Source organism: Anopheles gambiae, chromosome 2 (assembly GCF_943734735.2).
Source record: "Anopheles gambiae chromosome 2, idAnoGambNW_F1_1, whole genome shotgun sequence".
NCBI lineage: Eukaryota > Metazoa > Arthropoda > Insecta > Diptera > Culicidae > Anopheles > Anopheles gambiae.
In genome coordinates, this window is record NC_064601.1 from 48,475,671 (window position 1) to 48,488,358 (window position 12,688).

Below are 12,688 nucleotides of genomic sequence, written 5' to 3' on the forward strand. Positions count from 1 at the left end.
TGGTACACGAATGCTACGATAGCGAAGTAAGGATGAAATTTTGGTAAAACCTAGCAACGAGTTACTAATCGTCTCGGTTCCGGAGATTTCATCACCAAGCGACAAACCCCCTGCATCACCATATCAGACAGACAGACAGACAGACAGACAGTACAGACCGCTGCAGTGAGAAAGTTAATCAAATATTGAAACGAACTCAAGCTAGAAAGCGAGACCACGGGGTTAAGCTGGGTTCCATTGGGACGATTATTCTTTCTTACCCCTTGTGCAGCGTCAGCAAAATTATTATCCATTGAATAATGAAGCTAAAGTTGTTGATTTTCTCTAATCCACCCACTAAGCGCGCAAGGAACCGTTTTGTCGAGTTTTATTGCAGACACAGCCAGCCCCAGCTAAACGATTCAAGTGGCAAAATATTGACAAATCGATCACGACCCACGACGTTGTGACGTTATGCTGTGTTGTTGTGCCTAAAAATGGGTGATTATTTAACATATTTCCAGTTACTCGGACGGCCGGGGGCTGATGCTGGATCTGTACGTGGAAGCGGAGCAGAAACAACACATAAAGGCAGCAAAGGAGGGGAGACGGATGGCAAAACAGGTTGACGATGGGAGTGAGTCCTGTGGCGTACTTTCGGTGACAACCACTTAAAATTAAAACTGAAGTAAATATTTGAACCACGGGCCGTGCTCCGACGCATTTTGCTTGCCATCAACCCCTCCCCCCTTCCCCCTTTGATCGGTGTGTTTTGACATCTTTGTTTTTCGTCAGTGGGCTACCGATCCGGGTGCCAGACAGTCCGGGCCGGATAAACTGGCAAACTTTTCGGCTTCAAAGCATGTTTGGATTTGGCTGCTTGTTGACAGTTGTTGAAAGCGCTTGTTCGACGGCACGTCCGTGCGTTGTCGAGTGGTTTTGATCGTGATCATGCTCGACCTTGAAATCTTGAGATTGAGGTTTTTGTTGTAGTTTTTCGATATCGGCGTTTGTTTTTTTTTAATACACCCTTTAATTCATTCAATACTCTGCAGCAAAACGGTTCTCGCAACAATTAACGGGGATGAAATGGTTTGAAAATGTTGTTCAATAACATACATCATCATCATACAAAGCATTAGAAAGAGTATTTTTGGCAAATAAACGGGACGGAATCATAAATATTTCGCTCTGCTTCACACGAGCCCAAAGTCCAATAAAAAAGCAATTTAATAGCAATAAAACACCGAAATGAACAAACTGCAAATTGTACTATAAAATTTATTACTTTTCTACACCCATTTCTTTTCATCGCACCGCAGTTGGAGAAGAAAAACTCATTACAATAATTATTTGCGCTGGAAGAAAAATAATTCTTCCCCATTAACAGTGCGCACCAGTATACGCCTGGCATGGACTCGGGTCACAAAACTTTGACTTTGTGCAAGCTGTGGCAGCCGAGGTTTGCTGGTCAGCTCGAGTTCATCCGTCCCCTCCCTCCCGCCCCCCACTCTACTTCCCATTCAACCAGTTGGCTGCAGGCCGTTCTTAAACTCTAAACAAAAATCTAAGTAAAATATTTGACCGCCCGCTGACTGCCATTTATATTTGTGTAAGCGCACAAGAGAAAGAAAAGCTTGCAACACACAGCGGTGCACAGGGAAAACGGGATTGGAAATAACTACAACCCCGGTAACGCACGCGGGAGCAGCAAAGTCGAAGGCAGTTCGTTCCTTGCACGGCGGGACAGAACGGTGGGCTCCGGAGGCGAAAGGTGGCCGGTGTGCGAGGAGAAGGTGCAGGTTAAGAATGCTGCTGCTGTTACGTTTTATATAAACACAATGTTAGATCCCTGGTGGACTGGCGGGCTGGCGTGACGGGAAGGAAAAACCGTCCGCCAGGAATATCTATTTACAAAGCACTTGAAATGAAATGCCAAGTTTCATCAGCAAACTAATATAGGAAGAGACCGGTAGCAAACCGGTGGCCGCAGTCAGTGGAGTCCCGTTTTGCCCCCACACGCACACACACACAATCACACATACACGGTAGCCGAATGTGACGACAATGGGATCGACAGACCTGCAGGGACTGCAGGGACTTTGCTCTGTGTGTGTGTGTGTGTGTGTGTGGATGGCACCAACACTACTAAAGGCGGATGTTGTTTACTAACGCGCAGGATGGGTGTTTGGCTGACTTCCTCCGATTTGCCTAAGGTATTGTGTCCTGGGTGTGTTCATTCTTACGGGCTTTGTTAACTGCATACCCCATGTGTCTGGTTAGTTGTAGGTCGTCAACTGTCAAAGCCTCGGTAGCTTTCTGACGCAATGTGTTTGACATGCCCACACAATAAAGATATCGAGCTGGGGACAAGGATAACATTGTAAACACAAAAAATACCGTCTCAATGAAGAATTTTTGCATCAATATATTGCTCCTGTTCATGACCGATCTTGTTAACAGTTAAAAAAGGAATTGATTTACCGTACATACCACCATTCGATCGATTGCTGAGCGATTCCATTAAACATCGGCATGCACAAACCCTCGTAGGTTTCATAATCACCTCCCATCACGTTGCGACACGGATGTAAATAGTGACGCACCATGTAGAGACGGTATGCGAAAGCATTTTCTGTTGCGATCATTAGCAAATGTCTGGCACTGTGGTGCAGGCGCTGTTTTTCTTGCGGTTCAGCTTAATCTACGTAATAGCTAGCGTAAACTACGTAATGCAACGGTAGCTAACAAGAGATCGAAGACGACAACGACGACGACAACGTTCGATCTGCAATTCCTTACGCGAGATCATCCGTGATCAAGGTCGTGTATGATTGCACTGTGGGCATGGGGCCACACACATACACGATTACTCACCTGGGCCTGTGTGAAGAGTACGCGCCGCTTTCGTCGCTGGGCAAGCGGGAACTGCATCGGTTTGGTGTCGGACACGCTGCACGCTGCCAGGCTGCCCATGTTGGACATGGCGTGGCCCATCGTACCGCCAGCCGAGCCTCCCATCAATCGGGATACTGAAACGATAGTGACAGAGAAGAACGAGGTTTGTGCAAATGGAACTTTCAAATTGAGTTTCGCTTTCGATTATGTACATTCCCCGCTATTCAGGAAACCCTTGTTTTAGTATAGCTTAATTCTATTTTTATTAAAAAAAAAACTTATATACATAATTCAGTGATTTATCATCAATCTTGCATAATATGGCAAAACTGCTTACGACTGGGATCTGTGCGGGATCATTTGCATAATAGTGTGATTCCAAGTGCTTGGCAAACGCGCTTGCATCCATTCAGAACAGTACGAACGCCAGCAACATGTAAGCGAACCAAGCTGACATCAAACCCCCGGAACGGAATGTATTGCCTACTCGCCAAGGAATGTGCTACATGCTGTGCTAGAAGGAATAAATCAATGCTCAAATTGAGCTGGGGGCGGGAAACGAACGAAGAAGAATGGTTTGATAAATATTGATTTGCAGCACTGCACACATTAAACACAGCGCGTGGCCAAAACTTATCCCGACTGAGCCCATGCGCTGTAAGATGGGAAGACAATCACAGCGTTCTTAATGAGCCGATATCGTTTCGGTCATTCTCACTCAGTGTCAGCACTGTCAGCACCTTCTCCAATTACCAGCCTTTCTAATACTATCCAGCATCATTATAGGGAGAGAGCAAAACCTAAAACAACTACCCCAAGTCGTTTCCATTCCATTCTGCCGCGTGCTTTCTTCTTGCATTGGTCCCCTTTCCATCCAAATGCCAAATTCAAACCCACTCTAGCGAACACTCACGTGCGATTAGTTTAAGTAGCTTCATGGCTCACGTTCTACCATCGGTGGTTGAAAAGGATACACGAGCTGGACGTAAAAAGAAAAAGGCTCCAAACCACAACTATTCCCAGAGCGGGTTTAGGGAAACCCCATTCAAACATTTCTTCCGGAGCATTCAGGCCTGCATTGTCCTGTGGGCCGATATGGTCGGATTTAATCACCACAAAAGGCACGCCAGCAAAGGCACGGTAAGGCTCGGGCGATGGAAAGGCTCATGTTTCATGTGTATGTACCGAAACACCGAAATCACACCAACTAATGGACCTTTTTCTTAAGGAAATTAGCTGAAAATTTGACTTCCTAATGTTGAGTGCCAAGTATGGTGTGGCTTTTGTGAGAGCAGGACGCATGTGTGTATGTGTGTGTGTGTAAGTTTTCCCCGCGAACAAGAAACCAGAGGAAAAAGCAAAGGATCGGTAATGTAATCGGATACGATCCACCTCGGCAAGTGTGGGCTTTTGTGACTGGCTTTCACCTTCACGTGGGGTTTGTGTGCGTACGTACGTGTGTGTGTGGGTCGAGTGCTTCGCTCTGTATCGCTTTCATTCCCTCATGCAGTACAGTAACAAGAGCATCCCCGTGTCAACACCATCAACACTTTCTTGAGGCAATAAAATTCTCCAATTTCAGGTCAACATTCTTCCGCACTTTCCTCAGCTTCGTGGTATGTACCCTCAACTATGTAGTGTTGGGGGTGGCTGTGGCAATGATGCGGCGATAAGTGTGATTAATTTTTTTCTTTACATTCGTTTGGAACAATAGAGGGATGACTTTGCTTTTTCCTGCACGCCACACGGACTGCAAATGATCCTCGTAATCACGTCAGAATAGGGTTTTATTATGCACGAATCACGATGTTGAGCGCCAGTTTCGTGATACAGTCGTTAACTGGTACGACTTAACAACACGCCCGTCATGGGTTCAAGCCCTGAATGGATCGTTCCCTCATGCGTAGCGCTGACTATCCTGCTTTAGTTAATAAAAATAAGGTCTTTGAAAGCCAAGTCCACTAATGTGTGGAAGAAGAAGAAGAAGACAGTGATGATTAGAGCACTCGTTAATTGAAGATTATATCGTATGGTTGGTAATGGTGATTCTTAAAAGACAATACATTTTAATAGGACTGTTTTACAATTTATATAAAGAAAAAATTACCCAGCCGTCGCGACACCTTTCAGAGCGCCGGTTTCAATGCTAGTGCTTTCATCAGTTCCTAAATTAGAAAGAGCGCTAAAGTGATAGTCGAATAGTTTTGCATTTTCGATAAATATCCTTGTCATAAAATTCCCACCGTGCGTAGAGCATCGATTTGTACAAGCTTGTATGAGGTTGAGAGAGGGAGTTTCGCAGTATAGTCGTTAACTGGTACGTCTTAATAACATGCCCGGCATGGGTTTAAGCGTTATATGGACCGTCTTCCCGTTCCAACTAACTAACTATCCGGATGCGTGGTATTTCATTATCTCGTATTTCATTGAATGTAATAACATCGACGCAAACATCCTTCAGCAATAAATAAAAATACAAACTTAATTGCAAATTAATACATAACTGAAGATGATAAGCGATTGATTGGATTACTCATAACAGGTAGCAATATTCATATTCACTGCGCACAAACCAATCAATATCATACGACAACACCGAACGAGGGATGTCAGATGTCGTCGGCTTCCTTTTGCATCCCATCGATACCGTTTTCAATTCCCCATTAAGCACGTATGTAAACGCCAAACATTCCTGCCAGCAAATATCGATTACTTTTCAATTTCCGTCCATAAATCCCTTGACCATGAGGGATTCATCTGGGCGCTTGTGTGACTCGAAAAGCCATCCCCGCGAGCCAATAACATTTGCCATCCTGATCAAACACTGTCCCGGCTCTACCTATCTTAGCGACAATCCGCTTACCTTTGGACCCAAACTCCTCACACTACGTGCCAATCTACGTAACGATCTGCTAAAAATCCACCTGCAAGCAAGCCACGTTCAGCGCAAAAAATAAGAGGGATTTTACCAGAGCACGATGCCATCACGAAGAATGTAATCCTATTTTCTAGTGCAGATGACCTCTCGTTTTCTGTCTTGTTTCTACAGTGGTGGCTAGGTGTGATCGATAGAAACGACCAGGCGCAGGTAAGACAAGAATAATCCATTCAAAAACGGACACGATGTTAGTTTCAGATTGTGCCGCTTCAATGGTTTGTGTATAAAAAAGCTCCAATCAAAATCACGTAAAACTCACACTAGTGTACGAAGAACGAACGATAAAGAGGGGATTGATCAGCACTATGGGGGTTTTCTCCTACCGGACAAAAAAGGCTATGACAGCATATCACCTTTTGTGAGACTAGTACACCATACGTTCGATATGCAAAAGGACAGAGGAATAGACTAGCCCCGGTTCACGTTCGGACACTCGAATGTAGAACTTGTGACATGGGCGGTGAATGTGTCGAACGATTTTCCCCTGTCAACCATCCGTTATTATTCAACCAATTTGCACCCGCAGCAAAGAGATCAGGGTTCCCATTAGTTTTTCCTCCCATCGCTCGTACGACCGTTTGGTCGGCCACAAACACAATCAGACCCTCATCTTTTCTGGTGGCGCACATTCACTCAACCGCAACCAGAAGCAGACGATGATGCGAAAGCCGCCGCCCCTAACGAAACCACTTCAAAGCGGGTTGCACTTAATCGAAAATTTATTGTTTCCATTTTCCGGTTTCCCCGGGCTCCGGGAGGGATCTGCGTGTTTTTCCACCCAGTCCGAGGGCTCCGGGAATCAAAGCCATTACGGCCTTCCTTCGTACACGCATAATTTCATTCCGGTAATAAACTGTCATCCGAGCGACCGAGAAGGCTGGCGGACAGAACGAGATGAGAAGAGTATCCGTGTGGTATGGTCCCTAGTACCAAACGGAAAAAAGTACGCCTCCTCTCGGTTTCAATTTGTACAGAGTTTTTTTTTTCGTTCTCTTTTCCAAACAAAAAAAAACCAACGGGAAAATGGTTCAGAATCTGATTCGCCTCCGGGCAGCTTGGAAATTGATCACTTCCGTCTGAGGTTGCTGCTTTTGTTATGGCAATACGTGTAAGTATCCTGGTATACACCCTTCGGCACACTATCGCAGGATCTCAGGAGCAAGGGAGATATCGGTGGCCATTGTTCGGCGTGAAACAACGCGTGAAATAACAACACCCGCACACGCCAGCGCTCCGCATTCGGTCGACCATTGCTACTGGGTCTTCCTCAGAAGTGAAACACAGATGGAAGTGTTGTTTGAATTGATAAGTTCAGTGGTGTTTCACAATTTATTCTGAGCATTTCAATGCAGTTCATGGTAATATGTAGTTTCTTGCAATGTTGCAATCAATCCAATAATGTTGTTTGCAAGACCCTCGCTAAGATTGAAACAAAACTGTTAAAACATAGTTCAAATCTCTCTTTGTTAAGGGAAAGTGTGGTTCTTATTGAACGACGACACTCTTCCTGAAACTTTTCAATCAATCCCTTCATTTCACGTCTGTTTCCCCTACTGGGGCTGTCCCTAGGATAGCTGTCATAGCAAAGCGCCCAAAACACTAACGCCCCTCGCCCTATTATGCTGTACCGCATCATCCAATAATTATTATTCTAACCCAAAAATCTAATTTTCACTTCACGCACCCTTCATTTCCTCTACGTTTACACTACTACGTATCCCCTCTCTTGTAGCCGCCGCAGACTCGCCCCATACACATCTCACTTTAACGCCGACTGAATGATCCATGGTCGCATAATTGTGCGGCAAATTGGTTGTCAAAATATTGCCTCAACAAGCCATATCCAAGCAGGCGGGGAAAAAATTCACTTGTTGGGATGGAGGAGTCTTGTCCAAAGTGAAACCAGCTAAGGGATAACGAAGGAGGTGGGGCAGGGATATGCTAGGAGCAACCCCGGGGCACTGTGCTGGTCGAGCGTTTAAATGGGGCTCTCTGGCAGGGCTACTTTGATTAGTTTCAGCTGCGACGCTGCTACGTGTGAGCCGGGTAATTCGGTAATTCGATAGTGGTGGATGAGGAGGAGGTGACTTTACTTGCTCGTTCTCTGTGTGTGTGTGTGTGTGCCTGTGAGAGGGGTGTGGTTTTCGACTGGAAACGTTGCACGCGCGGTATGTCCCACAGCTTTTGTGGTGATGATATTGTGCGGTTATATAAATCAATCAACCTGTTACCATATTTGGGGTACTACAATAGAGCAATTACGTGTACATGTGCGTGTGCCATGATCGTGCTTTTAGTTCTGTGCTACTTTCGCGTACATGATCAAGCATTTTGGTCAAGGATGGTATTAATGAACACTGTAAAAGATATGTAATATCCACTTGGTATAATTCATCAAAATATATCTAAAAAATAGTGATCAATTTCACAAAAAAAAATATAAATAATTTACACAAACTCATATTCCTTTCCTTAGTGTAAGTCTGCTTTCAAATGCAAAAATAAAATATAGCAGACACACAAACTAACTGCACTAAAATGCAGTTGCAGCACCACAGATGGTGAGCGATCAACAAAGACAAAAAAACAAGCCAGCTATGGCAAAACTCGAATGTGCCAGCGTCAATCAACAACCCCCTCCCCCAAAAGCATCACGGTTGATTGTTGTCAGTTTTATTTTCCTTTTCGTCGATTACTCTTTTGCACACATACACACACACACAACATGAGGGGCACGGACACACACATTCTCCTGCACTACAAACAGTGCTGCGGTCTTCCACAATGTTTGCACCACTCTTGGAGTTTCAGCCAAATCCAACCTCACCGACTCGTTATGCACCGAATGTGCAGCGAATGTGCATCACGATGCACCTACTACCAATCCCCGCAGTTGCCTGGGGATGTGAAACTTGGCCCACCTGCATTCGCTTCGTCAGTTACCGTTTTGTCAACATGGCCCACCGTGCTAAGGTCTGTTTACGCTTGCAAAACGATGCAGTCCGCAATATCGATTGCGGCGGATCCGGCGGAACCGGAGGCGCGGAAGGTGTTTGGTTAAATACAGTTAAAATGCACATATTTTGAGTTGAAATTGCACACGGCCATCGTCGTTACCGAGGAGTGGATTAAATCCATTTAAAACTCCATCGTTTGCAGAAGAGTTTTTGTTTTACAAATGGGAAGAGAGAAAGAGAGAGAGAGAGAGAGTGCTGTGAGTTCGAGGGCTCTGTGCGTGCGGTGTGTCATACAAACGATCAACTTTAAAATTTCCTATGCACGCAACTTTCTCATATCTTTAGCATCGTAAATGTTTCGTGCGGAGATTGTACAGGAGGAGGTGATCCTGTGCTATGTTACACTAAATTCATTTTTTTATGCGAGAAACATTCACAGTAAAACCACTTGCTGCAGCAAGTTTCGGTAGTAACTATAGAGGGAAGTTTAAGCAATTTTAACTTACTCGCAAAGCGTGGATCACTGGCGGTGGAACCGTACCAACCGGCGGCAGCCGAGTTGCGCATATCGGTATAGTGACCGGCCAGTGAAAGGTTGTCCGTCGGCGCACAGTAGCTCTGAACGCCGGGACTGTGGTACAGGGGACCCATTGCGTACGGGTTCGCCATGCTACTGCTGCCGGTCGTTGTGCTGCCGGTGGTCGTGTTAGGCCCAAGGGCACTCGGTGAATTAACGCTACTGCCGCCGCTGCAAAAATAAAGCGAAAATACGAATTTTTGTGAATGTTTTCAAACAACTTTGTATTGGGATTTAAAGGCAGTGGTTTATAGAAGCATGTATTAAAATAAAAAGCATTTCACATTGTTTTGCAAAGAATGCTTTAAATAAACTCTCGTTGCAGTGCAATTTATTCAATTTACAATTGTGGTACAAATGACTAATAAAAGCATACAAAAAACTTAATACAACCAAGTAATAGTTCATGGAATTTGTTGATTACACAAACAATATTGATAGGAAGATATCTTGTTTGAAGCAAACAGAAATTCATTTGAAATACATTGCAAATTTCAAACAGATAAATATTATTTCAAATTACAAACATGAAACTGTAAAGAGTTATGTAAAAACATATGCTTATTTATCACATTAGTATCCTTCACAGCCCATCGTGCATCGTCAACAGAATGTTGGGCTACCGGTTTGTTTTATCAGTTGTCACACTTTCTTTGCCCATGTTGATGTAGCGTTATTATGAGTTATAGCTGAAAACTAAGCACGATCGTGCTATTTCTGTTAAAGACTGGCCAGAAAGTTTGCCAACTGCATGATGCTAAGTGATTAGTCCCGTAAATGGTGCATTGACTATTGCCTTGACGCACGAGCGGCTATCAAACACTCTTAAATCAATTGTAGTAAATAAATTACGTGAGTTATTACTTCATACAATAATGCTGAACTATAAGAGAAATGGACATGTGTCATTTGTGTTCTAGTGCTGATCATTTTGAGTTGAGTTGAGGTTTAACATGATTTAAAGTTTAAATCGTTCCTGCAGTATAAATTAAGCTGTCCCAATCATTTCAGATGATAGTGTAAGCAAATGTGTAATATTTTTAATCGCTAGGAGAAAAAAACCCCAACGATCATGCAAAATGTGTTTACCTATACGGTGAGGGTGGATTCGCAGTCAGTTCCAGCTTGCGGTACTCCTCGATCGGGCTCAGTATGTCGGTGACGCTAAACGGTGTCGAGTGGCTGTGGAGGGCCGAGTTGTGCTGCAGGTTCTGCAGATGCTGCAGGCTGGTCAGATGGTGATGATGGTGATGGTGGTGATGGTGGTTTGGCGCCTTGGGCGACAAGCTCATAACCAGATCGACACCATTCAGATCCGGTAACAGTCCATGCTCTTGCTCGGAATCGTCTGGATACACTCCAGAGACACTCGATAGCGTGGTGGACATGTACCCGAATTCGCTTGCAGCGCCCCAACCGACAGGATAAGAGAGAGGGAGATATTTGAATCGCCGTCAACTGACCTCAGCACCGGCACACGTTTGTTTTATTTTATCTAGTTCCCCTGTGGGTCGATCCTAGTGTTTGCTTCTGGCTTACTGTGCACCGCTTGCTACCACTGTTGTTTCATTGCGCTTAGCCGCGGGGGGTTTCACTAACACTCTCACTAATTTTCTCGTTTTGGTACAATCACACTCACTCTTCAGACAATATTTGACTCAAACTCACATTGTTTCTTTCCAACAACGATGATATCGAGAAGCAGCAACATTAAGCCTTGATTTATGTTTTAATCCAACAGTATCGAACGCTGACAAAACAATTCACCGAAGTAGAAAATACTTCATTTAGCACAGACGTAAGACGTAATAACGCGTAAGATTTTCCTAACAGAGGAATGTTCCTTCACACGTTCACAAATGCACACATCGATGCAAAGGGGGCAGGGAAAGTTTCGATACTTATTTGCCAAAGGTAACCAGGGCAACCATTCGCCATAAATACCACTATCAAGAGGGCTTTTGTTTTCAATCACTAATCACTTCCTTAAAAGATCTTTTGATGATTCAAGCTAAAACTTTTCCGCATCCGTATCAAAATCTTTTTGTTCTTCTAATGTATCACACACTACGGGTGGAACTATCGGCACATCACACATTTCCGCAAAACCGTGTCAATCGCGACCGTTGGTTTGTTTGTATCTGCTTCTTATCTACGCCACTTCACACTGCTTCGCCGTTTCTTAACCGTTTTTCCTATTCTTCTTGTTTTTTTTTTCTCCAATAATTTTTCTCTCTCTCGTACAGACCCCCTCTCCTTTGTGCCGTGCGGCCGAGGTACGAGCCGGTGGTCACTTTGCGTTCCGCGGTGTGTTTACACAAAATTAGACTCTTATCTCTCGACGACGCACTCTGGCCACTACTACTACACACTCTGGCGTACACGGGCCCGAGAAGCTACCGGGTAGCACCTAAAGGGAGTTTGCATCGGTACGGGTACGGCGGTAGGAGAAAAAAAAGGACGCACCACTCGAGACGACGCACGGCGAGAATGTGTCCGTCAAAAGCGGCTGAAGAGGTCTGTCTGCCAGAAACGGAACGAACGTACTGCTGCCATTCGGTGCGATACAGCTTCCTTCATCCCTACTACAGCGGGATTCCAACTGCACGCGTCACGGTGAGCGCTACGCTGCGTGTCTCATCGTGGTGAGAAGCGGTGAGAAATGTAGGCGGAGCTAGAATGCGATTGTGGCCGTGTTGCGATTGTGTAAGCGCGTTGTCGGCGGCGGTACGGGCAAACGGGCGAAGCGGACGGTGGCAGCAGCACGCCCACTTTACAATCACCATTTTTTTACCGTTCGCCATCATCACCATCTGATTGGTTCTCGAGTGCTCTTGAAAGGCGTGTCTTTCATCGGAAAATTGTTATTGTGTTTTTTTACATCCTTTCTTTTCCGCGGGCAAGTGGTCGTGTGGGGTAGTAAGGGGGTGAGGGAATGGCTTTTTTTTGTGCTGTATTGCCCGCTATTTGCTATTATAGTTTATATTATTCGCTCTTTACAGTCGCGCTCTTTGTCATCCTTCGTGCTCTCGTGAGGCACTTTTGCTCATCGTTCGTGCAGTAGTTTGGCTGCCTGCTACGGCCCACAGCTAATCCTAAGGTGAAACAAAACGCGCCCCGCAGTACCGGGACGCTTCCATTCGATGCCGTCCATAAGCGGTACGTTTCGACGGGACCTGCCGTTTCATTGCACACGAACACGCATGCCCGCACGTGGGAGAAGGGATGCGGAGCTGTGGCAGCTTTCCCGAAATGCCGTTTACTCTCCGGGGCCGGGTTCGGCATTCGGCACGCATGAGGATACGCCAGGATATCGCCGTCCCAGTGAATGTTGGGGTT

At 45.2% G+C, this 12,688-nt stretch overlaps 1 protein-coding gene across 1 annotated transcript in view; it reads right to left on the reverse strand.

Moving 5' to 3' along the window:
• Positions 1-11,990, reverse strand: part of LOC11175880 (thyroid transcription factor 1) — a 28,050-nt gene extending 16,060 nt beyond the window's left edge. Inside the window, exons 1-3 of the mRNA XM_061644655.1 lie at positions 10,439-11,990; positions 9,279-9,520; positions 2,857-3,011 (exon numbers count right to left, since the gene is read on the reverse strand). Of these exons, the coding sequence (XP_061500639.1) occupies positions 2,857-3,011; positions 9,279-9,520; positions 10,439-10,737 (696 nt within the window). The 5' untranslated portion in view covers positions 10,738-11,990. The remainder of the gene's footprint in view (positions 1-2,856; positions 3,012-9,278; positions 9,521-10,438) is intronic.
• Positions 11,991-12,688: the final 698 nt, after the last annotated feature.